Source organism: Chelonia mydas, chromosome 8 (genome assembly GCF_015237465.2).
Source record: "Chelonia mydas isolate rCheMyd1 chromosome 8, rCheMyd1.pri.v2, whole genome shotgun sequence".
NCBI lineage: Eukaryota > Metazoa > Chordata > Testudines > Cheloniidae > Chelonia > Chelonia mydas.
Genome location: NC_057854.1, coordinates 73,888,847 through 73,916,563, shown reverse-complemented (window position 1 = coordinate 73,916,563; position 27,717 = coordinate 73,888,847). Strand labels below are relative to the sequence as shown.

Genomic DNA, 27,717 nt, shown 5'->3' with positions numbered 1-27,717 from the left:
GCTGACCTAAATTCTTCTAGCATGAACATCTATTTTTGATCAATAATTCCAAATGCACACAATGAGTTACAATGCACACATGATTTACATAATGCCACCTACCTGCAGCTGCTAAACACAAAATCATCAAAGCAAACACTGGAATCACACAACTTGAAGTCATTTTTGCAACACTGGGTCTTCTCAAATCAACTCCTTTTGTAGCTCTTCATGTAGACGTACTTCCTTTGAAATCAGTGGTATATGCTTTGAAATCAAGTCTTCCAGACTTTTAATTGCCTACTGAGAGAAAAAAATACATTTTAATAGAAATATGTCTTCCAGAAATGTCCTCATCTATTTAAAATTATATCTTTTTTGTATCATATCTAATAAAACAGAGATATTTCTTAAAGGAGAATTATACAAGTATATTTTACACTGCTGAATATCCTAAGTACCAAAAGGGACACTAAGCACATAACTAATCTTTTCCCCTTTCATTTTTCTACCTTGTCCATCCTCCCAAAATAATCACACCAGCTATGTCCTGTTCCAAACAGAAGGACACAGCTAGAATTGGAGTCCTGCTGAAGCCCAGAAAACGCCCATATGGTCTCAAGTAAGTTTATTTTAAGTATGCAAATTTCTTTGGGTCACTGAAGTCAGAAGACATATTACCCAATCTTAAGAATATCATGAGCGGAGTTGCCCACACACAGTTTATAAGTAACACAGCAACTCTGACTTGCATTTCTAAATTGGTACCACAAACTCGAAAACCATTTGAAAGATCCTGAAACTAAAACATTTGTTAGAGTAAACACAAAACCCCCTAAACCTACAACTAACTTAATATACTTTTACAAGAGAAAGTAGAATGCCCCTACCCTACACTGGCTCTCTTTCAAACAACTAGCTGCCCAGAATAAGGGCATGAAATTACACTACGAAATTAGGTCAATTTTATAGAAGTCAATCTTTAGAAAGCAATTTTGTACAGTCGATCGTGTATGTCCCCACTAAGCACAGTAGGTCGGCGGAGCGCGTCCTCAATACTGTGGCTAGCATCGACTCACTGAGTGGTGCACTTTCGGTAGCTATCCCACAGTCCCCGCTCCTGACTGGAATTCTGGGTTAAGGTTGATACAGTGGAACGCTTATTCTGGGCCCGGCAAACAAGCACAGACTGGTGGGACCGCATAGTGTGGCGGGTATGGGATGATTCCCAGTGGCTGCGCAACTTTTGCGGGCGTAAGGCCACTTTCATGAAACTTTGTGAGTTGCTTTCCAGCCGCCCTGAAGTGCAGGAATACCAAGATGAGACCTGCCCTGATAGTTGAGAAGCGAGTGGTGATAGCCCTGTGGAAGCTTGCAACGCCTGACTCCTACCAGTCAGTTAGGAATCAATTCCGAGTGGGCAAATCTACCATGGGGGCTGCTGTGATCTAAGTAGCCAAGGCAATCAATATCCTTCTGCTAACAAGGGCAGTGACTCTGGGAAACGTGCAGGTCATAGTGGATGGCTTTGCTGCAATGGGGTTCCCTAATTGAAGTGGGGTGAAAGACAGAATGCATATCCTGATCTTGGCAACGCACCTCCTTGCCAAATAGTACATAAACTGCAAGGGGTACTTCTCAAGGGTGCTGCAAGCACTGGTGGATCACAAGGGACGTTTCACCAACATCAACGTGGGAAAGTCGGGAAAGGTGCATGATGCTCGCATCTTTTGGAACTCCAGGCTGTTTGAAAAGCTGCAAGAAGGGACTTTCTTCCCAGACCAAAAAATTACCATTGGGGATGTTGAAATGCCAATAGTTATCCTTGGAGACCCAGCCTGCCACCTGCTCTCAAGGCTCATGAAGCTGTACACAGACAGCCTGGACAGCAGTAAGGAGCAGTTCAACTATAGGCTGAGCAAGGGCAGAATGGTGGTAGAAAGCTCCCCCCTCCTCACCTCCTTCTCCTTACCCCCAGTGCACCACGTCCCTGCTCCTCCCCCTCCCTCCCAGCGCTTCCTGCCACCTAACAGATGTTTGGAGGCGCTTAGGACTTTCCATGAGGGAGGGGGAGGAGCGGGGAAGTGGTGCGCTCAGGGGAGGAGTCGGAGAAGAGACAGGGTGGGGCAGGGATTTGGGGGAAGGGGGTGGAATGGGAGCAGAAAAGGGGTGGGGCTGGGGTTGGAAAAGGTGGGGTGGGACAGGGACTGTGGGGAAGGGGTGGAATGGGGGGCGAGAAGAGAGGCCGGGCAGGGGCAAGGCCAGGAGTTGAGCACCCATAGGGCAGAGGGGAAGTCAGTGCCTATGATCTGGGATGGCTCCTGGAGGCCAACACCATTGAATTAGACAGCGCTGTGTCTGCAGTACCCCAAACTCGACCCAGGAAGGTTGATTTTAGCGCTACTCCTCTCGTTGGGGAGGAGCACAGCAGTTGATTTTAAGAGGCCTTTAGGTCGGTGGAAGGGGTTGGTTGTGTAGCCGCACTGCTTATAAAATCGACCTAACGCAGCTAAATTCGACCTAACCTCATAGTGAAGACCAGACCTAAGAATCTGAAGTCAGCAAGAAGGGAACTGGAACGCTGATAACATTCAATCAAATAAAGCAAATTTTATTTCATTTCACTACCAGCCTTCTCAAACACAAAATGACAGAAGATGCCTCAGCAAGCACCAATAGATTACTATAAAGCAATGTAAGGTCTTAAAAATAACCCCCACACACTGGGTGATAGAACAGAACAGAGCTGAGCTGACAGAGAATTCCAAACTGAAAACTGACAGAAAACTAACTCTTCGTTAGTCAATGTTTCTCTACGGCTCTCAATTCATTCTTCAATTTCTTCCTCAAGGATGTTGACGAAGCCATCACCACCCACTTGCCTGGCCACCTGAACAATGTGTTTCACTTCTTTGTCAATGGTCGGAAAACTGTTAAAATCATTCACACATTCTTTCCATAGGTTTCACCAACATGCATTGACTGTTTCAGGCTTGATTGCATCACTTATATTAAACATTCAATGGATGTAATTGGCAATGTTGAAGGACTTCCAACACTCCATCACATTAAGATTGGGATCAGCATCCATACTGCTACATATCCATGAGAAAGTAAGCCTCGTGTACGTGGCCTTGAAACAGCGAATCATGCCTTGGTCGAGAGGTTGGAAGATGGAGATGGTATGGGGGGTGGGGGGTGAGAAAGACTACTTCAGTGTCGTTATGTGCAAACTGGAGTGCTGCAGGGTGGCCAGGAACATTGTCTACGATTAGCAACACTTTAAAGTCAAGTCCTTTCTCTTCTCTTTGAGGTACCACTTGACCTCCGGAATGAAACGCTTGTGGAACCAATCCAGAAGTGATGCTGCCGTCACCCAAGCCTTTTTATTTGATTGCCAGAACACAGGCAGGAGATTTTTGTTCTTGCCTTTTACGGCACGGGGATTTGCAGCCCTGTAGAGCAAGTCCGGCTTTATTAAATGCCCAGACACATTGCCACAAAACACAGTCACACGGTCTTTAGCTGCTTTGAAGCCAGGGGCTTGTCTTTCTGATTTTGAAGTGTAAGTGCGGTTGGGCATTTTTTTTTTTTCCAGAAGAGCCCAGTCTTGTCAGCATTAAAAACTTGTTCCGGAAGATAGCCATTTTCTTCTCTGATTTTCTTTAATTGTTCGTGGTAGGCTTTTGCCACCTCTTCATTCACAGATGCAGCTTCATCAGTAGTCTGCACGTTTTTGAGGTTGAAGCGGTTCCTAAAAAACTGTTAAGCCAACCTTGGCTGGCTTTGAATTCCTTCTCATCAGAAAGCTGTCCCTCTTTGGTGGGAGGTTTGAACAGCACAGAGAGGCTAAGAGCCTTTTCTCGCAACGGGTTGCCATCGATAGGCACGTGTTTACAGTTCATGTCTTCCAGCCATAAGTTTAATACTTTTTCAGTCTTCACTAAAGTCTTATCACGCACCTGGCTCGTCACCTTAGCAGTTATTGGAGCACTTGATGCCACGGCTTGACGAATTTCTCTCTATCCAATCTTGATGGCACGGATGCTAGATTCGTTGCGGCCATATTTACGCACCACGATGGAGACAGACATACCGTCTCTCAATTAGTCCAACACAGCCAGTTATTCCTCCTGCGTTGGAACAGATCACGGTTTCTTCAGTTGAGCACCAGATGAAGTAGTTGGCTTGCATTTAGGGGCCATGTTGTACGAAAAATACGTACAGTATCTTTAAACACTAGAATCACACTCAGCGCGGCAAGATGCTCACACTATGAGAGGCACATGGGAACTGAGACCGACTGAGGGAACAGCAGATTCATGTCTCCCATCTCATGCTCACTCCGAGGCATATGCTCATCGAATGGGATGGTGGGCAGAACTGCCCGCACTATTTACAGGTATCTTGTTATTTTTCTCTTTTTTTTTTTTTTTTTTTTGACAAGCACATATAGTTGAATTCACGAAAGTTAAATGCGTGTATGATGCGACTCATAGCAAATCCATATTTGCTATAGAACAGAATGAATACTGAGAAAATTACTTTTAAAATGATGAGTCCTTTCTGTTTAAACTAACACAAAACAAAGCAATCCAGCTGTAGGTTGAAAGCTACTGTCAGCAAGATTAACATGTGAAAGTCTGGTGGTTAGCACAAAGAACAGACAGCCCACTAAGTGGGAGGGATGACTGCTTTGAATTAAGATGTGAAAAATGTACAGAAAAACAGGAACCTAAACTGTTCAACTACAGTAGCAAATGGAGTTGAGACAAGAGACATTTCCAAGAGACTCATCCCCACAAGGGTACACCTGGATAACTACTTTTGTGAGCAAGGTCACAGGAGAGCAAATCAAAACTGTGATAACTGAAGGATCCCAGTGAGGAAGAGTGAGAGAGGATGACATGAAACATCCAAAAGCAGAATTTGCATCTCCAACACTGGCTGCCAAAAAGGGTCTCAGAGACCAACTAGACCTCAAAAAAAACATAGTGCAGAAAAGCAAAATATTGCTATTTTCCTAAAATGACACAAAGGGAATACACCTAGATTAGTTAAGCAGAGTATAAAACTAGATACATTGTGCACGCTATTTACTTGTTTGAATTCAATTGTCTCTGCTTATTCTTAATAAATCTTGTGTTACTTGTGAGGATTTCATGCACACCATCCCAGAGATGTGAGACAACCTTCCAACTATAAGAGAGAGTGCCAAGGAAGAGCATCTAGAGCCCAGTCCAGTGAGGATTTTTCAGTCAAGAAGGCACAGACAAGAGGATCCTCTTAATTTAGGTCTGTTGCAGTAAGGCCTGTGGTCCTAATGAAGAAGAAATGTCTAATGACCACAGACAAGGATCAGGTTTAGAGGACAAAAAACAATAATCAAGGTGCAATCACCACCTATTCAAGTCAAGAAAAACATGTATTCTACATGTTAATGGAGCTAGAGAGACTGAAACCTATACAATGATGAAGACTATTACGGAGCAGAGAGACTGAATTAATTGCTGAGTTTTAATTTGTATCTTAGAAACATTCAGTAAACTTGTGTATTTTGATATATGAAAAATTGAATCTGCGTAACAATACAAATAGAAAACACAATGTAAAAAAAACCAAAACAAAACACATAAACATGAAGTTCCTAGATGGTTGTCACTATGCTAAACACTATGGCTGTTCTGAACCACATAACAACAGCAGGGACAGATCTCAGATCCTCCTCCCTCCAAAAGCACAACTCTCGTTACCTCTTAAAGAATCTGTTATCTGCTAGCACAGTCTGTGGCAGACAGCTGAGAGAATCTGATGCCATCCTGCTAGCACAAAGTGGTAAACACACATACAAGACAGTTCACTACAATATCTCACCAATTTCCCTACCTTTACATTTGCTTCATATTTGTTTCTTTGTAAGTATCTAAACATCAAATTTCCCCAGAACTTCCAGTCTTCTCACAGGAGTCTTTAAAACTATCTTCTTCTGCATCAGCATAAAGGCTGTGTGAGAAAGTCAGTTTTAATACTAAAACTTGCTCAGGGTTTTCAGAAGTTAAAGCATCCTGCTTCAGACAATGTCTTTACTTAAAGATGTCTTTCTCATAGGCGGCTTCCTGTTCTCACTGACAGAGACTGCCAAGCTCTGCATATTGAATACCCAAGCACACTTTTACTTGGTCTACTTCTGTATTTTTAGCTAAATGACTATTGCATCGTATTCCCATTAGCATCTTTACTCCTATCTCCTTTTCTTCTTCTAATTCTTTCAGCTACTTCTCCCTACTACTCCTTTTTCTCTAAGGCCCAGCACAGTAATAAGTATGTCTGCATAAGGCCACAGAAAAATTCTGGGGGGCTTCCGTTTCCTATTTTGGACTTGCATTGCATGGGAGCTGGACAGACTCATTGTTCAACCAGGTCCTTAATGCTCTAATTTTACCTTTTATTTCTGTTCCTCCAAACCCTTTCTCCAAATGTCACCATCTGTTTAATTATATCCTCCCCTTTGTATGTATGTCCTGGCTTTGCTTTAAATCCATCGCCACTCTATCATCTTCCCCATGGAGACTTTTCCTTCACTGGCTGAAGAATAGCTTCCACTTCCTCTTTTCCTTGTCACAACAGGCTCTATTTCATGCTGTCTCCCTTCCATGCTCACAGCCAGAGGTTGTAACCCTCAAAAGGTAAAATACCACACCACAGTACTCCCCCATCATGCTGCAACAGCTCATAAACACTTTGGTTACCAATGTGAGCCAAATCCTACTCACCTTAATCATGGACTTCAATGGGAACTACTCAGGAGAACCAAGCAGGATTTGTCCCTGTGTTGTTTTGCCATAGCAACGTGAACCCAAGTTTCTAGGGCATCCAAGAAAACCCTTCAAAGCCAAAGCTTCTTCATTTTTTGTTTTAAACATGGCAACCATTTTACTTATTTAACCACATTCCCATTGATTCTCTGTACAATAAAAATGTGCATTCCACTGCACAAATAAAAAGCCAATGATTTGTAATCAAATATGCCCAAGCCCAATTTAGATGCTAGAGTCAGTTATACAAGCATTCAATACACAAAGTGAAACATGGTTTTTGAAAGAGAAATATTATAACCCCAATCCTATTAAACATCCATTTTTCAAGATATGTCTTTTTTTAAAACTTGATGACACTTATTCTCTTAATACTGTATGATTTGCATATGTACAGGCTAGAAGGCAGACTAACTGTATTAGCAAATATTATTGTGGGATTCAAAATGCACATCAATCGTTTTCATGTCTACATCTAAAACTGTGCAGAACTTAAACAGTAACTTATTCATAAACTATTAAGGAGACTGATTCTGCTTTATAAACACCAAAGTAGTTTCATTTCCAGGGAAAAAGGAGAGTAATAAAACTAAATATCCTGACATATCAAAAGCTCAGGGAAAAAGTTATTCTGATGCCTAGCAGTTCATATGCTGCTGTGCTTGTAATGGGACATTTCAACAAGTCACAGTTAAAGGCTATGGGAACTGGAACAGGGCCAAGGGAAGAGGCTTTATGCCACTTAGAAACTGTGCCCCCTCTATTCCAGATTGCTTTTGTTTTAACATTTTGTTTGTTTATTTGTACACTAATGTTTTACAATGTGTTCTGTCAAATTACAGGAAGCTACAAAACATGCACAATCGGTCCCTGAAAGAAAAGACAATTTCACCCTTTTTGCTTGCAAGGCCTTGATAGCAGCAAATCAGACTTGCATCACAGCATGAATATTGCACACATTTGGCACAAAGGTCTGGCTAGGATCAGAGACAGCCATTCTCAGTCTAAATCTACACTCAAGTTTCCCTTCAGCCTACACAGGATTTGCTGTCAACTCACTTTAATTGTTGTGAGTTTACATCAGAAAAGCAAAATCATTAAACCAGACACTGTGGTGTCTGAACCACCACTGCAGGATAGGTCCTGAATACAAAAGAATAGACTGGAAGAAGACAGAAGAGAAACCTTCTTGTAGGTTATAGAGATTTTTCCTAAAGAGCGAGCTAGGGGGGCAGCTCTTTCTAGGGTAAGGGCAGGGTTTCTTTGTTACAGGAACTAAGGGACAATGCACATGGAACAAGCACTTGAGACGTCTCTATAAGAGAATCAGGGAGGACATGGAGGTAGCTCTTTATAGGATTCAGGCATAGGGGGCTCTCCCAGGTGGAAGGGGAAAGTCCTCTCAGCAAAAACATCTGATGGCATATATAAGACTGAGGGTAACATTTTCAAAAGTATCAAAGTCCCATTTTCAAAAATAACTTAAGTCTCATTGAAAGTCAGTGGGAGGCTAGGAGGCCAAATTCCATTGCAAGTCAATAGGAGCCTAAATCATTTTTGAAAATGGGACTTAGGCTCCAAATTTAAGGTAAAATTTTCAGAAGTGCCTAAGAAGAACAAAAAACCCACAGTAACTACAGCACAGAGATCTGCAGGACAGACCTAGAGACCATCAGAAAAGATTAGCAGGCTCTAAGGAATAGGTCTATACAACCCTTCCCCTTCAAAAGTTATGTTTCTTTGGCCTAATCACCTTATTTTTATGGTTTCTAATTGGAAACAGAATAAGTTTCCTGGCATTAGAGTATCTTACTCACTACAAATACGCTTGCCAACTACCTCACAGAAATACCATTAATCTTGGTTTTATTTGGCTCAGTCCCTAACTGCACACCTAAGCCAAAATGATAATCTCTCAAGAACCCTTGCTGTAACCCTGGATAAGGCATCATCTTCTTATGGCCAGTCATAGCAACAGAGTCACAGCAGGATGGAACCTTATCTCCACCCAGGTCTTGTCTAGGTAAGAGATCTCATCGAAGGCACTCTCTTACAAATCACTGATGCAATTATTTTTTTCATACATAGCAAAAGATTATCTAAAACAAGTCCTAATGGGAGAACTCCCTATCATAAAACAAACTGCATTAATCTTTGGCAGATTTAAATCTGGGGTAGGAGCCATGTTCCCTTAAGGAAGTAAAATAATGATTGTTTGCAAGTTTGCACACAAAGAATCCCCTGAAGGGGAAAAGGTGGGCAAAGTTTTTACAAACAAACTTCCCCATGGTCATTTGCAATAGGAAGTTAAAAGTGATAAATGGGTTAAAATAATTGGAAACAGTTATGTAAAAAATGGCAAAAAGATGCATTAAAATGTTTATAAGAGCAACAAGAGATAAAAGTTTCACTCTGGAGCAACATTTACTGAATTTTACTCACTAAAATACATACTTTAGAAAGAAAGCATAACAGTTTATCTCCTAAAGCTGCTAAGCAAAAATCCCATTAAGATATTCATCAGTCAGTAATCAGTCTCTAAATCTTCAGAAGCACATTTATGAGTTAGGAAACTTCTCCCACATATGCGGGGAAGACCTTATAGTGCAACATTGGTAAAACAATGAGTCAAAAGGTGCTTCCCTTTGAGTAGGCGTCATCTATCCTCCCACAAATTGTCTACCAGATAATCATTGTAATCTATTTATTATGCAGAAAAGCACATTTAAGTTGAAGTGAGATATTTGTTCTTAAAAAATTTATAGGAAAATAAAGGCATGTTCCAAAACAGTGTGCAAAAGGACTTGGCACACAAATTTCTGTGCATCACCTGCACATGCCACTCTGAATTTACAATCCATATATTTCAATTCAACTACAACTTGTGAAAACACTTGGGGTTTTTTAGGAAAAGGGAAGACTTTCAATCACCTAATGAACATTAAAAAAAAAAAAAAAAAAAAAAAAAAAACCACCACTCATTTATCCATAAGGGCTGAAAAAAGCTCCAAACAGCATGTAATTAGTTATGAGTGCAAGGATCGGAGGGAGTGGGGTGGGAAGACTGCAAGAAGTCTGTGAGCCTACACAAATGGTATGCAAATCTTATAACCCATGGAGCCTGGCTCAGCAGGGGACCTTTGCACCCTAGTGAACTTTTGGTGGGTGAACCAAGGCCACTGGATCTATGACTATTGGGATATGCTGGGTATATCTCCCTATTCAAGAAGGTGGTAGGGGAAAAGAACAAGTTATACCAACTGCGGCTCCACTACTGCTCAGAACCCTTAAGAGGAACTGATCCCTACTGACCTCTGGAGACTTCCTTAGCACACAGTACAAGCTGCATATGGGGGAGATAATTTGGCCTTTTCATGTGAACAACTGTAGCAGTCATACCAAAGAGAAGCCTTCCCAAGAACTCAGAATAGCAATTTTGTAAATCATAACAAAATTTGACTAACCTGTCATAACTAAAAATACAAAGTATTTTAAGACTATTGTTAATACCATACTACCATCATTCTTAAGTACATTGGACCAAATTTATCCCGAGTATAACCCCAATGCTTCTGTAAATTTAAGGAAGATTAAAACATTCGGAGCGTGTCTGCATTTGAAAGTTGTTGTGGGTTTTGTTCTGAATCACTTAACACAGATAAGTTGTTGTGTGAGCAGTGCATCCACAATCCATTGTTATCCCCAGTTAAACTATCTCCTTTTGGGATCAGTACTTCTACCATGGCCCTGAATTGTTTCAAAATAAGCACTCAGCATTCTAGGCAGACCGCCCATAGTGCGATGATCTGCCAGTAGACTCTGTGCATTCTTGGATTTTTCTCAATTCACAGTGCAGATCACTGCTTATGGGCTCAGCCAACAAGCACTGACTGGTGGGACATGATAGTGATACAGACTGGCATGACCAGCAATGGTGGCTGAACTTCAGGATGACAAAGGCCACCTTCTTAGAAACCCTGTGCAGAGCTCACCCTGGAGCTGCAACTGTGAAACAACTACATGAGAGTTCCCCTCAGTGTAGATATGTACGTGGCCATTGTTATCTGGAAGCTCACAACCCCCTAATTTCTACCAGTGAGTATCTAACCAGTTTGGTGCTGGTAGATCAACCATTAGGGCAGTTGTAATGGAGTTGTGGCCTGCTATCAAGAAAGTGCTGTTCCCCCAGATGATATGGCTAGGCAATGCATACAAAGCTATTGATGGACTTGCACAGCTGGGGTTCCCAAATTGTACTACAACCATTAAAAGGACTCATGTGCCCATTCTTTACCCAACCATCTCCCGAGCAGGCCTCAGGCTTCATCAACAGAAACAGCTGTTCCTCCACGATGCTCCTGGTCTGGTTGATCACTGTGGCAGATTCACCAATAATATGTGGGCTGGGCTGAAAAGGTCCATGATACCATGATCTTCAGAAATTCTGGGCTGTTTTCTGTAATGAGAAATGGAGCTTCTGCTCCTATTATCTGTGGACATGGATGATGTTTACATTCCTCCAGTCAACTCTGCTTCCCTTGCTTATGAAACTGGGCACTTGAATAGCTGAAAGGACTCATTTAACTATACCCTGGGCAGCTGCAGAATGGCAGTGGAGCGTTCATTTGGAAGATGGAAAGATAGATGAAGGTGCCTGATGTTGAGGCTGGTGGCTGATGATCAATATCTGCCTCATGTGATAGCTGCTGGCTGTGTCTACACAATGTATGTTGGAGGAATGGGAGAGTCTTTCCAGAAGATGGGAGGACAAGGTGGGAAGGCTTGCTGAACATTTTGAACAGCCAGAGAGGTGGCCTATATGAAATGCTGCAGCTGATCAGGGACAGAGTCAGGGATGCATTATGCTCCTGAGGCTTAGGCAAACTTGTGAACGTATGTACTTTTGTATATGGCATTTATCGTGATTTTTACCATACACAGGTGTTTAAGCTTAATGGAGTGGTACAAGGATTTTAACAAGCTTCATGTGAGAAGGTTATCATCCTTCAGGGGTGTCTATTATAGCACAAGTGCGTATTTTACTTATTGTGCAAGGCTCTCATGAAATTTTCAAACAAGGCCATGCCATTTTCAATAATTAAGTAACCACACCAAGTTGAACATTATTTAATAAAAGATGTTATTGAACATACATAAGAATACAAAGTTAAACCCAGTGCAAAAGATTAAAAAAAATAAAAAGTTCAGCATGCATTCAAATTAGTGCTTTTGTGGTCACAGATCTGTGTATGTTTGGGGGTTGGGTCAGAAATGTTCTTTGCATCTTGGGGCATGGAATGGTGGTAGAAGAACCTGAGTCCTGTGAATAAGAGAGTGAAGGGGATTCTCCCAGTATGGACGGTTCTCCATGTCATCTGGTGGCATGGAATTTTGAGGAAGTGTGCCTTGAAGTTGAAGTGAAGGGTGTATCCTGGTACACAGAGTTCTGAGGGAGAGGGCTGCAGAACACGGGTAGGTTGGGGTGGCGTCCTTCAGTATAATGTCACTATGTTCTCCATTAAGGTTGTTTGCCTCTCCATGATCCTCAGCAACTGTGCCTGCGAAGTACTAGCCAGTGCCCTGTCCTTTTTCTCTTCTATCATGCTTAAGGAAACCTTCCCTCCACTCCTCTGTCCACACACTGAGGTTGGTAAACATGTCAACCCTTGTTCTCTCTTTCTCTTCATATGTAGATTGGTCAGGTATTCACTCACTGATAGTACCCCTATCCATGGTCATGCCAACGTGTTAGATGCTATGTAGGGAAAGAGGGGAAAGTGAGTTATTGTCCAAATTGTACTCTCTATGCCAACAGTGATAAAATGTTGCTTTTTCCTGATTTTGGAATCCCTTTCCCAAAGACTCTCCCCAGTCTTCAGTGAGCTTAGAGATGGTAAGATGTTTTCAGACAGACATTCTTCCCTGTTTGTGTAGGACTGCTGGGCCTGTGGGGATGAGAGGTGGTTGGAGGATGGGTTGGGTCACCTAGAAGGAAGTTTACTACTTGCATGTGCACCAATGCAGGCTGCCAGTGGCAGGGCAGAGAGGAAGACGGACCAGCAGGGAGAGGCCATTAGTTGCATATGTACCTCTGCAGGCTGGGGATTGAGTTTGGGGAGGGTGAGGGAGAGCAGCAGATGCAGGCTAGTAACTGCATGAGCACCTTGGTAGCCTATCTTAAAGGATGTTACCCTGTGGCATGTTCCCAAAAGGCAGAAAAGGATTTTGTTAAAAAAAAGCAATGCGCAAACCAGGACAACGTGTTATACTATTACTTGCCAGGATGGTGCTCTAAGAGCTTGTGCAGAAGTGGAAAGGAAATGCAAGGTATACGAGCAATACTGAGAAAGCTGCACCGCTGTGCAGCTAGCATGCCAAAACAGAGCACTATCATTCTCTAACACCCAAGGATCAGCATAAAATGAACCACAAAATAAAAACAAATTCCACAGTAACCCAAAGAGGGGTATACTTGAATGCCTTAAAATCCCTTTCCTTTTTGAAATGTCTGTGTAACATGAGTTGGATGATTTACCTCAAAAGAACTGAAGTTTGCTCAAAGCTGAAGGAAGGCATTAATAAAACTGTGAGTCAGAAAAGCATTTGTAGTGCTTTTTCTTTCCTGTATCTGCTGCTATAAGAAGTGTGCCTTCCTTTCAATCTCTCATTTTTACCCACATGATGGTGCCCTCTTGAACAGAAGGAAGGGGAGGGCTGTTGACAGGAGAAAGATGGAGCAATAAGCACCATGGCAAGTGCTGTGGAGGTGGGACCTGGTAACACTGAGTGGTGGTTGGGTTTGCATATTTCAGAGAAATAACAGTAAAGAGTTTTTAAAAGCTATGGCACAGCCCCCATTTTGAACACTGGGCATGTTGGAGATTAAAAGCTGAAGAGGTGGAGGGAGGATAGCCCAACATGGTGGCATCCTGACGGTATCTAAGTTGTTTAAATCTCCCAGTACAGTTGTATTGTAATACAGCACATAATACTTACTGGAAGAGGTCTCCTCCCCAAGCTGGATGTCCACCTAAGATTCAGGTTGGTCCTCTGTTTGTGTTTTTTGAGAGGAGGTCTTTTGGGTCTCTAGCATTGTCTGAGTTGGGGTTCAGTGGGTCGATGAGATCCTGGATTTTAGGATAAATCCCTCTGGATCTGCATCTGCCAGGGTATCCTCAATGGAGTCTATAATATGCTGTGGTTCAGTGGTGGCATCTCTGTCAAAAATATGGTCCAGCTAATCATAGTAGCTGCAGAGCTCTTCCAGAGACCTTATTATGTCCCTAATATTCTTATGACAGGACCATGAGAAGCACAGGGCATGGCTGCTGGATAATCAGTTTTTTACTTGATATGTGTGAATTTGCCATAAGCTGTAGTCACATAGTGCCTCTTCTGGCTGTGGCCAACATTTTAACAGAGAAATTATATCTTGTCAAGATGACCCATGAGCAACAGAGAGCACACAGGTAAAACAGATAGGCCAATCCAGGTAGCCAGCAAAGCAGTGTAGGATACCAGGGAGAGGATTGCCAGATGCAGAACCGTTGTTTCAGGATGGGGATGCAGCCAGACCTCTCTGTTGCTGGTAAACTCATCTCACAGTTTAGGAAACCTCAAATAGTAAACCTGCTTCCCAAGTGGGTTTCTTACCACAGGGTAAGACACCAGAAGATTCGCAACAAGAACTCTGGCACATGGATGTAAGGCATCTTATCACAAAGTAACTCAAGTTAACCTGCAACATCTTTCAAGTGTAGATAAGACCTTAGTCCCCTAGTCTACCTACCTGGCTCCTGACAAGAAAACCCTGCTTTTTTACAAATACATGGTATGTGGTAAGAATGTTGGACATTACAGAAGTTTTTATTGCCCCTGATGCACACAAACACCCCACTGATTTCAATGGGAACTGCATAGCATGCAGAAGAAGATATAGCATAAGCTTTAAATGAATTTCCATCTTTTCCTCCTCATCATAAAAATTACTTCACAGCCTGCAGTCCCCACTACCTTTTCCCACAGAAAAACAATGTATGTTAGTCCTAAATTTAACCAGCTTCAGCTCATGACCTTTAGATAAGCCATTCTCCTGGAATCTAAACCAGTCTTTTTCAAGGTCACAGAGGCACCCTTTTAAAAGGAGAGTCCCCTCTCAGTTGAATTTTCTCCCAATCTTGTGACATACTGTTACAATAAACACAAAAACTAACTTGGGTCACCTGTATTACTTAAGTTAGACACTTACTTTTATTGCAGTGAAAAAATTCTAAATGAATAGTTTTTAAGTACCAGTCACACCATGCACATGTGAAACAATACTGCTATATCTCAGTTTCCTCAAGAAAAAACACACACTTATTTCATTATAAATGCTGTCATAAACTAGCACACAACTTGCCAATTTAAAAAGTTTCTATCTCAGGACTATAAGAGTCTGCTCTGCTGAGCTTTACAAATCAGAGACTTTGCATACAGCAAAACATAAGGACCCTGCTTACAACAACAAATGATGATTTAAGAAATTTTCACTCCTGTGAAATAAGCAAACAAGAAATTCTGGGATGGAAATAGACCAAGAAACTACTCCAATGTCCATCCCGCAAAGGACTTCCAGAGTTGTGTTCATTTATTTCAGTTTGGCTATGAACAGAGCTAACTGCTGCCATCACAGTGCTGCTCTACTGGATGATCACCACTACTGTGTGATGGCTTTCCACGGTTATGGAATAAAAGCAATTTCCACTTTACTACTTCTTAGTGGATTAAGGTATGCTTAGCTATAAATATACTACTAAAGTTGTTAATGCTCATGTACATTTATTAATCCCCATACATATTCGTGCTATGGAAGAAATAATCCCGTATTTATTGTATACATACATCTTTTAGAATTAAAGGTCAATATCAAAATGCACTAAAAAGCTATTTCTAATCTGCAGCCCACAGAATTTTATATACACTCTGGATAAATTGTATGCACCTAGATAATTCATTTAAACTAAATATTTATTTGGCAACCAAATTATCAAATAAAACATTATAAAGTGCTAGAAAAAATATTTTTAAGAGCTCTAGTTGATTTCAGTTTTCTCCAAGTCTTTGCCAGTTGGCTGCACCAAGTTTCACTCACCCTACTGATAACAGTAAGGGCTGAGTGTTGCCTACATATGACCATCAAAAACAATGCTTTTTTTTTTTTTTAAATAAGTACCTCATAGCACAGAAGAGACAACAAGAAGATCAGTACAGATGAAAACGGAAAATCATTTGTGTTTGACCTTTGATAAAATAAGCAAACAATGGGTCAAGGACATTAACAATTCCCTTAAGTATGAAAGGGTGAACTTCCATACCTAAAAATATTCCCTTCTGTAGCAAAAAATCTTATGGCAATCTTAAACAGTAGGAATGGTTTTGAGGGAGCTACAGTTCCCTGGTGACAGAATGGAAATCCTGACAACTTTAGCACTAACATTGTAAAAGTATGTTATTACTTGTGGACTACAGTTCACTTTTGAAGAAACACTATTAAAAGTACAACCCCCAAATTTAACTAATTGCAATTAGTTAGAAGAGCCTACATGAATACAGTGTTTGGTGTTCCCCCTGCTGGCTTTGCACTTAACTTACAAATACTATTCCTCAGAGCTGGGTATCACTTGATAACACTGATGTTTAAAGGATGTTTCGGCATGACAAGGAAATGGAAAAGGGAAAAATAAGATTAGGCCTATCTTAAAAAATAGATGACTAAGGGAGGTTGGGGGTGCGGGAAATATGATAGAAGTCTATAAAACCATGAGTGGTGTGGGAAAAAGTAACAAGAGAAGTGTTATTTACCCTTTCACACAATACCAAAGCTAGGGGTCACTTGATGAAACTAATAAGCAGCAGGTTCAATACAAACAAGAGCAAGTGTGGAAAAAGTACAATGCAGAACTACCTTGTGGAACTTATAATCATGGGGATGTTATGATGGCCAAAAGTATAACTGGGTTAAAAAAAGAACAGGATAAGTTAATGAAGGATAGGTCCATCGATGGCTATTAGCCAAGATGATCAGGGTCACAACCCCATGCTCGGGATGACCCTCCACTTCTGACTACCAGAAGTGGATCACTCCAAATTGCCCTGTTCTGTACCCTCCCCTAAAGCTCTCGTACAGGCCACTGTCAGAGACAAGATACTAGGAAAGATGGACCATGGTCTAACCCACTACGGGAGTCCTTATGTTCTTATAATGCTGAAGTTGTGTTTGTTAAAAGAAAAAGGCATGATCATTTCAAATACATTTTTATTCACATAATCTATCTGAAGTTCTGGATATATGTCCAAAAGCTAAATAATCAAATACATGTATTAGCACAAGTGTCCAACATGAACCCCACTCCCAACTAGGACTCTCCCATCACCCATTAAACGCCACTTTTACAGAAAAAGCCTGAGACAAAAGAAACTCTGAAGTGTGACCTCAAGGTTAGCAAATTTGGGTTTGAGCAAACAACCGAGGGAAGCAAGTTCGAGAACTGAAATTATAAAAGTGTAGTGCTGGAAGGGACCTCAAGAGGTCATCAAGTCCAGACCCTTGCACTGAGGACCCTTCATTGAAACAAACTATATGCCTCCAACCCCCTCCTGATTAAACCAAGGAGTTTTTAGTTCATACACCTCAGCTGATTTCAAAAGCTGCAGTATCTTCCAGAAACAGGGTTAATCTCTCCAGTAGCCAGGATCCAAACCATCTACCACTTTATAGGTTAAATAAAAGTTGTTCTAAAGAATACTTTTTTCCATGAAAACTTTCATGAAAGTTCTTGCTGAGAATATATTTTTGAGTATATTTTTATACATTTTCTATACAGCTCTAGTTAAAACCAATCAGTACCTGGAATTCAGTTGGTAAGGTGCTTTTTGCAGAAGTGCTACTAAAGAAATGAGTATATATATTTTGCACTAGTTGTAATTACTGGGTAGTTCAACTTCTAAGAGGTGTGTGTTTCATAAAAGCAATCCTGAGCATTGCCACTATCCGAGACTTCCAACTCATCTTAGTCTGAGGCTGTGGACATTAGTAACAAAAGTGGGCACACTTCCTCAATCAAGGGAGCCAATTGTCTATTTACACAGTCAGTTAGCATTTTCGAGATCTTATCTAGTTTGAGTTTCAGCCAGCTTGCCCGCACATGCACACCTCAGCCACAAAGGTAAATAATATATTCAAACAGGACTATTTATTTCTGAGTAGAAGGGGGGGAAAAATCAAAGTATTTTCATTTTATCGAACAGATTACAATGACTATCTGCACGCAAGAAACAGGAGTCCTTTAAAAAGGTTTCCTAGTAAAGCTAAATTATATTGACTGACACCTATTGGAGAAGAAAATGATGCACAGAAAAGTTAAAATGAATTAATAATAATGATTTATAGAACTAATGTCATTGAGAAATGTCATCATTTTGATCAGCATAATGGAGTTTACCCTAGAAAGTAAACACAAGGACAGAAAGCGGGGAAAAGGCACTGCACAAACATATATGCCTCAACATATGCTTGAAACACCCCTTCTATTTAACAACTTAGTCAGGATTTTTGCTATTTTGAGAACAACCACAACCTCCCTCAGTGCTGCTCAATTTCAAGTGACATAACTTTGCAACTATATGTGAAGCTGAAATTGTGAAAGGTCCAATAATTTTTTACTTACATTTAACTCTCCTTTCATTGCATACATTGCAGTACTTTGATTATTTGTTATTTACAGAAGTAGTAAATACTTACAAATCTGGAGTTACTGAATTGCAGTACTTCCACCGCAAAATATGCAGCAGTAAATCCCAGGTGTCAACAACCAAAAGCTTTCTTTTTCTGTAGTATATCAATGAAATTCTACTAAAATGACATACTACTGGGATTTGTTCTATCTTCCAATACACTAAACATTGTGAAATCATACACTGCAATACTATACTAGAAAGTTCATAAGCCAAATTCTCTGCTGGCATGATTTAAGTGCCGGTTTATATCAATAGTGAATTTGACTTGATGTCTTTATATATAGTTACTAATTGACTACAAACTTCTGTAGCTTTCTTTAACATATGGGGCTGAAAAACAAAAGAATCTGCATTAAAACCCTTGTAGCCTTTATTAGGAAAACTGCCTGCCTCATAGTTCCAGTATTTATTCAAGTACAATGCTTTGCACATCTAACATTCCCGCATCTACAGGGTTTTTGATTCTTTACAAACATTAATTAATTGATCAAATTCCCATCCAGGTGGTGGACATTAACATCCTCTTTTTACCTATGTTAAATCCTTTCCTGAAGTCACTCAGTTACTCACAGAAGTGTAAACAAATCCCAGATAATACTAAAACTAATAAAAATCTTTGCTACCAAACTACAAGACCCAAGTTTGTGCTAAATAAGCGTCTAGGCTCCTAATTTGCTCTGTTGTAGTGGTGCCATCCAATTACAAATCAATAGGATGCACAAGTGTAAGTGAGAATTCAGCCCCTACTGTTTAAAAGAATGTTTTTGTTTATTAAAATCTAAGCCTGCCAAGAATCAAAAACAGTCATGGTCAACAAATCATTCCAATAATAATAGTAGGACCGTTTGCACAATAGCAAAGAATGTAACAGAAGACAATATGCTGGAACTACAGTCAGTCATTTTCCTGAGTTCACAGCCCACACAGAAAATGTCAGCGGGCCAATTTAAATGTCAGAGCACAGAATTCTGCCGTTAACGATCCCCATGCACTCCAACGAAGGCGAGTTATGCTTTGGGGCACGCGAGCGTGACAGGGGTGTAACGGGGGGAGACTGTGGCCCCGTGACTCAGCTCTCGCTAAGGTTCTGACACCCCGCAGCTGAAGCGCAGAGACCCCCAAACCCCGAGGAGACGGACACATGGGAGAGAGGGTGAACGCACTTGCGGTGAGCTCTCATCGGGACTACACGCCGCGTTACTGCCTCTTCCCTTAGGAAGATGCCGAGCCGGGCATCCCGAGGGCGAGCCGCTCCAAGCGCCGGGCTCACCACCGACAAGCCCCCCTAGGGAACCCGCTCCCCCACTCCGAAAGTGGGTTGCCGCAAATAAACACACCCCGGTCAAAGCAGGGGCTCCCCCGAAGCCCTGCTCGTGGGCGTGATGTCAGCTGCTCCCAGGCAGCCGCAGAGTCAGGGAAAGCGCCGGGCAGCCCCAACGCTGCGAACAGACGCAGCGGGGAGGCTGCCCAACAAGCATCCCCAGCAGCCTGCAAACTCTTCACTCCCCCCGCCTCCCCTCCCGGGGACCCCCTGCTCTTCCTCTCCCCACGGCTGCTGCTGGGGCAGCCCGGCCACCCGGGGCAGCGGCTTTCCCAGACCTACCTCTCAGCGGGTCTGTCAGCCCGGGACGCCCCCCGGGAGCCACTTCAGAGGAAACGGGCAATAACTTTCCCTGCGCTCCAGGGGTGCAGCCCGGCTACGCCATCCGCAGCCAGCTGCCCCGGGCGGAACAGGCCGCGGCGAGAGCCGCTCCGAGCTGCCTGCGAACGCCCTGGTCGCCCCGAGGAGGAGGAGAGAAGCGCCCACCCGCTCCGCCAGAAACCTGCGATTCACCCCATCGGGCTGCGACTCCCAGCAAGTTGGAGCAACACGCACCGGGGCGGGGCCTGATTCCCGGCCGCGTCAATCAGCGCCCAGCGGCCCTGCTACTGGGTGAGGGGCGGGGACTGCGCTGTGATGGGCGCGCGGAGCCTCGGCCCGCGGAGACTCCTCCTCCCTCCGGCCCGCTCGCGCTGCGCCGCCCTCCCTCCGCCAGTTGAGAGATGAGCGTCGCGCGCTCCTTTGCCTTTTCCCCCCTGCCTCGGGGCGGGTTGTTTCCTCGCAGCAGCGGCGTGCGGGGCCGGGAGATTTCCTCAGGCGGGGACATGCACAGCGTGTTGAAGGGAGGGACTGGTCCTCCAAGCAGCGAGACACACTGCCCGCAGTTTGTCTTGTACGTTTTACTTTGGTTTAAACCCTAGACACGTTATGCAACATTCCAGCTCAGTTTTTCCAGGACAAGTTTGCGATATTTTAACTTTGTCTTTTCAAGATCTGGGCAAAAGATTCCCGGTCTAGCCCGTGCCCCCCCCCCCCCCCCGCCAATCTTCCTAATTCTGCCTGTTAATAACGGACAAGTGTAGATGTAGGCACTCCTTTGACATTAAAAAAAAATCTAGTCATATTGCTGCAGCTGGATCCAGATCCTGTCAGTGGATCTTCCTGGATCTAGACAGTTTTTGGTTGCAGTCTCCCAGATTCTACTGCCTAAATAGAGAATATTGCCACTCTTCCTGCATCTTATACATCTGGACCCTACAGTGCAACAGTGTTACCAAAAATAATTCAGATTCAGCATCTGTATCTGATGGATTCTGCCAAATAGTACCATCAGAAGACACATCAAGTGTTGCTTCTACTATTATACACAGACACACATGCAAGTATTGCTTCTGCTATTACAGACGCACACACAAATTGACTCCAACATATCCTAGTACTGAAAAAACTCAGTTTTGCCGTTGTATCCTGTTTCAGCTGGCTAATTTTGGGCTGTATAACCCTGAATTTTACTGACAAAACCTTCTCTGACATATGCACCTTATCCTAATCCACTGTAATAACCCAGATCCCAAAGTATCATGGAGCAATTTAGGATGATATAGGAATTCTACAGTCACAAAGTGATTGGCTGGGATGTCCCAAGGGCACTTTTAGATCCATGTTAGGTAACTAAGTTCTCTATGAACTGTATTGACTGATCTGTTAGAAGATTAATTATTGTTGTAATAAACAGGCTGAATAATTGTTTTCTATGCTAATACTGTATGTAAACATTTAACAGGACATTTAAATTTCATGTACATTATAACTCTGGAGGGAAAACATAACCGTGGTAATTCCTAGAAGAAGGAAAATAATTTGAAAAGGAGATGGTTGGTTGTTATTGTGTTCGAGAAGTTAGATGAGTGAGTCTGTGCCAAGTTCCTTGTTTTATAGGTGGAAGTCTCCCTCCTGCTTATAATAACCTTCAAACTGACTCATATTAATAGAATTAATCAGGTCTTTTAATTATGCAGAACAGTAGAAGAGAATGCTAGTGAGAAGTGGAGTGAGCTAACTGTAACTGCATTGGACTGGAAGGCACGACTCTTGGCTCTGTCAAGAACTCACTGCGTGACCTTCAGTAAGTGACGTAACCTATCTGGGCCTAATTCATCCCAGTTGTAACTCAGCAGAAGTTAAGGGCAGAGTTGGTTGGGAACAAGTATTTCCATTCTGTGGAGAATTCTGACACTTTGGGGAAGAATTGTTCCCAGTTGGAATGAAAAGCCAAAATTTTGAAACTTCCTGCAAAACAAAACCAAAAAAAAAAGAAATTTGATTTGCAACCATCTAGATGTTTTGTTTAGATAATATCAAATAGTTTTATTTTTAAAAATCAAAATGTTTCATTTTGTTAAGGTAAAAACATATTTCAATAAAATTGAAATGTTTTGTCTTGACTATGGTTTCAATTAAATTCACAAACTTTTACTATATTAAAATATTATATATATTAACTGTGTGTACATATTATAATTAATATTTTAATATATAAAAATCTAAACTATGAAAACAGTAGTTGAAACAAAACATTATTGAAAACCTTATTGAAACTAAATATTTGGATGTTATCAAAACAAAGAAGTTTAAATTATTTGTTTTGACATTTTGCTATCATTTTTTAAAATTAATATGTTCCTGCAAAACATTTTGATTGTTGACAACTGCATTTTTTTAATGAAAAACTGTTCTGTCAAAAAAATTTCAGCCACCTTTAGGTAAGGGTTCATAATAGATGAACCCTTTCTGCCTCATTTTACCAAACTGTAAAATGGGTTTGCTAATACTAATCTCTCTGACAATTAATTATTATGAGAATTAATTATTGAGGCAGATTTTTGGGTCTGTAAAGGCTGCTTTATGTTGCTCTAATGTCCATTCCCCAACTTCCCCTTTAAAAATAACCACCATACTTAGCACATATAGCACTCCACAAATTTTAACAAATTAAAGGCCTGCTCCTCCTCCCCCTGAAATCATTGACAAAATTCCCATTAACACCAGGGAGAATAAAACTGAGCCAGATTCCTGACAACACCCCAGTAAGTAAATATCATCATCTTCAAGTACCTATGGCGAAACTAAGCTACTGAGAGGTGAGTGACATTTTAGGATGCTTTTAGCAAGGTTTATCCATTGAATCTATTTCACTATTGTAATTGTTGTAACTGTTTGTGTAGCACACTGAGCACCTTGATTTCAATGGAGATAAGTAGTCTGACCCTGTATTGCAAATCTGTTCCTTTGACTCCTTCAGAGAACTGTAATGATTGGTTGGATACAATTTATCAGCCTATACATTTCAATTTGCAATTTAAATACTTTGCTACTACCACTAGTTCTGCTGTTTTGTCTTTTAGCCGTTCCTTGCCCCCTCCCCCGATTTTACTATGCCTCTTAAAAATACTAACTCACTGCTTCCTGCAGCACAAACCATTCCGGGGCCTGCTTGTGAGATACCAGACACTCACTTTCACTGCTGAGCACCTCCTGGAAGTAGGCCCAAAATCTTTCTTCTCTGAAATTACTCTGTATTTCAGTGGTACTTTACCAAGTGAATCTACAGCTGCAGTGATGAATACTCACTTTAGATTAAACAATTCAGTAAGTAATCTTATAAAACCTGCAGAAACAGACAAAGCAAAAGTTGGGGCTGTTCCTTGGCAGTCTCAACCCACCTAGACTCTTTTTGTGATTAATTTTGTAAGTGTTTGGAAAGTTTTACATGTTAGAACATGACATGCCCCTATCTTATCAGTTTCAGGCTACATCCAGGTTGCAGACTCTTTGTGTGTAACAGAGAGGTATGGGTGGGGAAAGTCCCTGAATAAAGAGGAAAAGTAATATACTGCAACTCTGAAATGCAAACTTTGCTATTTTAGAAATTTATTCGGTGTCTACTTTATACCCACATATTCAAATTGAATAATATTGGTTAGATATGAAATCAAGCTAGAGAAAAAGGAATGTATTTTGTTTTATTTTAAATCTTAATGTAGGCCCCAATTCTGGAAAGATTTATACATGTGTTTAAAACTACCAATGTGAGGGTTCCATTGAAATCAATGGACTAGTGAGGTATGTGAAACCTGTATAAATCATTGCAGGATCAGGGTCAGAACATGCCCTTGTTCCCTTTGAAGTTAATGATAATATTCCCATTGATTTCAACTGAGACAGAATTAGACCCTTCAAGCCCAATTCTATAAGGTACAGAGCAGCTCTTAGAAGGTGCTTGTCATTGGGGCTGGCCAGCCCTAGATCAAATGGCACCCCAGGCGAAGAGCATATTCTGCACCCCCCCTCCTTCATTGGTTAAACTTTTGAATACTTTATTTTTATTGCATTTATAGCCCATTTCATGACTTGGATGCACAATTTAGCCTTGCCATCTAAGGCGATAAATTTGCATGCAAGGATCTGTAAATCTGTATTTATTCATGCCATATGTAAGCAAATAAAAAAATTGTTTCCTCTAAGCTTATAAAAACTTTTTAATTTTAAAAATAACTGAAATATACTAACATCAAGAAATTGAACTGTGTACCAACACTGGATGGACCAGTATTCAATAGTGTTACCATAGGTGACCGCCTTAAAATGTTAACCCTAATCCTTTCATTCAAAAAGTTGCTTTTCTCGCCTTTGCCCTCATGAACTGAAGCATAGCAACATCAGAGAGACCCAAAGACTGGCCAAGGCATTTTCAAGTGATACAACAGCAAAAATCTATGTTCCGCAATCTTAGAAAGTCATCAAACATTACATATTAAACGTGGCAAAAGAAGTAAGAGTATTTAATGTATATTGTTGCATATAGATATCTCTGGTGTCTCATTAAATAGGTCCTCTATTAGTCGCTAGTTATACTCTTCAACTCTTAAAACACAAGTACACTTTCACAATTACACAATAAAACAAGGTTCACAATATTGCAGCTGGGCTCTCACTTCACTTCATTCTTATATCTCACTGACTGGCTGGTGACTCTCTGCCCCTTATATACCCGCAAGGGCATGGCTGACAACATTCTAAGAGGTTCAAAGAAAATGTAGTTCTCAGAAAGTCTGAAAGGTTCCATGAGATTCTACAAAGGTCCAGAACATTCTAGGAGGTTAGTGAAAAATGAATCCACATATGGAATACCTGAAACATTTTACTTCAAACATTCTATTTTCCCTTTTGTCACTAACAACAAAAAGAGCATCTTGAGCACAGTGCCCGCGCAAGCCTGGCACCCCAGGTGGTACCCGGATCGCCTGCCCCTAAATCCGGCCCTGGAGGCTAGCCCTGCAAGGGGAGTCATGGACAGGCTTACTTGTAACAGGCCCCTATAAAGGGAGAACTATCCAACTCAGACCCACTTGGAAACAGTCAAATACTGAGGTGGCTGGTTAGTAGCTAATTAGCTAAGGACTCGAAGCCTGCTAAAGGGTTACCAGGGCTCAGATGAGGTCATTTCTAGAGCTTCCAGGAGACCTGAGCAGGAGAGCTCACCAGAGCAAGGGACCTGGAAGGTGTGCTGAGGGACAAGGAATTCCCAAACTGTGGCAGGAAGTGAACATTAGTTTTAAAATTTGATACCAAGTACTACAGGCACAATACTTCAAGTGTGATCTTCCATAGGTTTTGTATAGTAGAACCATCTGCTATTTTAAAAGGATTTAGGATGTGAATGCTTTGGGGAAGAGAACCTGCACCTGATTCTAATCTCACACTAGTTTTGCACCAGTTTAAAACCATCAATTTAAACTGAGTTACTGCAGATTTACACCATTGTGGAAGCAGATATCAAGTCCTTTTATTTCAGGCTTGTTGGTAAAATGCCCTACATGCTGTTGGCCCTGTATAAGATCTCTGCCCCACAAGGTGCTGAGTGTGCTAGCACCAGTCCAGCAAAGCACTTAAGCACATGAGCAATGCCTCCAAGGTCAATTGGAAGTCAGTAATGTCACATTTAAAATTGAGCACACGCTTTAGTGATTTACTAGATCAGGGCCAGGGTGCTCAGCTCCTTGAAGGATCAAGCTCTATATAACCTAGGTCAGGTGGATCAAAATTGATGTTTTGGGGTTTTTTAAATAAAAAATATCTGATTTTTTTAAATTAAATACGGGGTTTTTTTAAAATAAAACCTATTAAAATTAAATTGGAATTGACAAGCTATGTTAAGGTCTAACCTTATTATAATATACAAAAATAATTTAAATTAAATACACAAATAGTATTAAGCAGTACATATTTGCTGTCAAATTTTAAAGAAAGTCAGACTACTGAATTGGTAGAGTCACTGGCTAAGCACACGTGTAACCAGAATTTACTGAAGCACTAAACCAGCTTTCGACAGTAGTAGCCTCTTCGGCAGGTGCATAAAAAATATTTTCTTCGTTTCAGTTTATTCAACTAGTTCACTTTAATGACAAGTTCATTCAAAATAAAGAAGCCAATTGGGAGTTGGAAAAACAGGAAAGTTTGTTTTCTCATCCATTCTATGAATAAAAACTAGGTGTGAGAGAATGAGATTGACTAGTTCTAACATCTTGAAGGACGTAGTAACCAGAAATCAGTTCAATTCAGTAGCTGCAGACAATACTTCCTTTATTTAATAAAGTTAATAACTGTTAGTTTTAAATCCAAAACATGCTTGGATATTAACTTTTTTTTTTCTGTATCCAGCCCATAAGATAGTGTCATTTAATTTAAAAAATTTTGGTTTTGTGCATTTTTAATTGAATTTGAATTTCCATCCTAATAGAACTTGACACAAGTAAAAAAAATTAATCATTTAGCAAATGCATCGTTCACCATTTTCCAACATAATAAAAAATGAAAAAAATTAAGAAACTGAATAAATGTAAGTTAAGTTAGATACCTCTTTAAATGTGTATAAATGCAGTATATCTTCCTAGTTAGCAAAAATCAGCATCACATTTAGTCTAAAGGCTATATTTAGTTGAAAATCAACATGTTTTAATGGTTACCAACCAATAAGAATGAACCTTTCTTTAGGAAAATAGCTATAAAGTACAAATGCAAATCACAATTAAAATCACTGATTTAAATCACGGTTTCCTGCTTTCAGATTTAAATCATAATTAAAATTGGTGATTTAAAACAATATAATATATTGAGTTTGACATACAATTTATATAGGAATTAAGTAGTCCTCAGAAACTGTACCCTATAAAAATAATTATTGGCTAGCTAGATTCTGCAGCTTCCGTGAACGCAGACCTTTCACTGACTTCAGAGTTCTATTAGAATCACAGAATCTTAAAAAAGGAAAGGCTGGCAGGGACCTCAACAAATCATCAAGTCCAGCCCCCTGTGATGAGGCAGGACCAAGTAAATGTAGACCATTCCTGGCGGGTACAACCAGTTCTTAAAAATCTTCAGTGATGGTGATTCCACAGCCTCCTTTGGAAGCCTATTCCAGAGCTTCACAGAATGGCTCTAGAATGGGACCCTAGGGAATAGAAGGACCTCATATATACTGTAGCTTGTGCTGCCATCAAATTCAACTTTTGCTGATGAACATATGCAAATGAACATATGCTCGTGCTAATCTACTGTCAAAGGTAAAAGTAAAAAGGCATACTTTAAACGAAAGAATTACTATAAAAATATATGGGCAGACAGTTTAATGATGTCTTGCATTTATATTGCACCCTTCATATAAATGTCAAAAAGTAATTCATGCATTGGAACAAATCAAAGAAAAATTAGCTCAACAAAAATGTCTTAAATCTGGATTTACATTCTCACGGTGACTTGGACATC

At 40.9% G+C, this 27,717-nt stretch overlaps 1 protein-coding gene across 18 annotated transcripts in view; it reads right to left on the bottom strand.

Annotated features, from left to right (window-relative positions):
* Positions 1 to 20,526, bottom strand: part of TGFBR3 (transforming growth factor beta receptor 3) — a 173,799-nt gene extending 153,273 nt beyond the window's left edge. For 6 of the 18 annotated variants that reach the window (XM_037906423.2, XM_037906416.2, XM_037906421.2 and 3 more), the window contains exons 1-2: positions 20,176 to 20,441; positions 103 to 282 (exon numbers count right to left, since the gene is read on the bottom strand). In XM_037906423.2, coding sequence (XP_037762351.1) covers positions 103 to 163 — 61 coding nt within the window. In that variant the 5' untranslated portion in view covers positions 164 to 282; positions 20,176 to 20,441. Of the gene's footprint in view, positions 1 to 102; positions 283 to 5,865; positions 5,983 to 11,088; positions 11,251 to 20,175 lie in introns of those variants that run through there. The other 12 variants (XM_043552684.1, XM_043552689.1, XM_043552686.1 and 9 more) reach the window with 9 other exon arrangements.
* Positions 20,527 to 27,717: the final 7,191 nt, after the last annotated feature.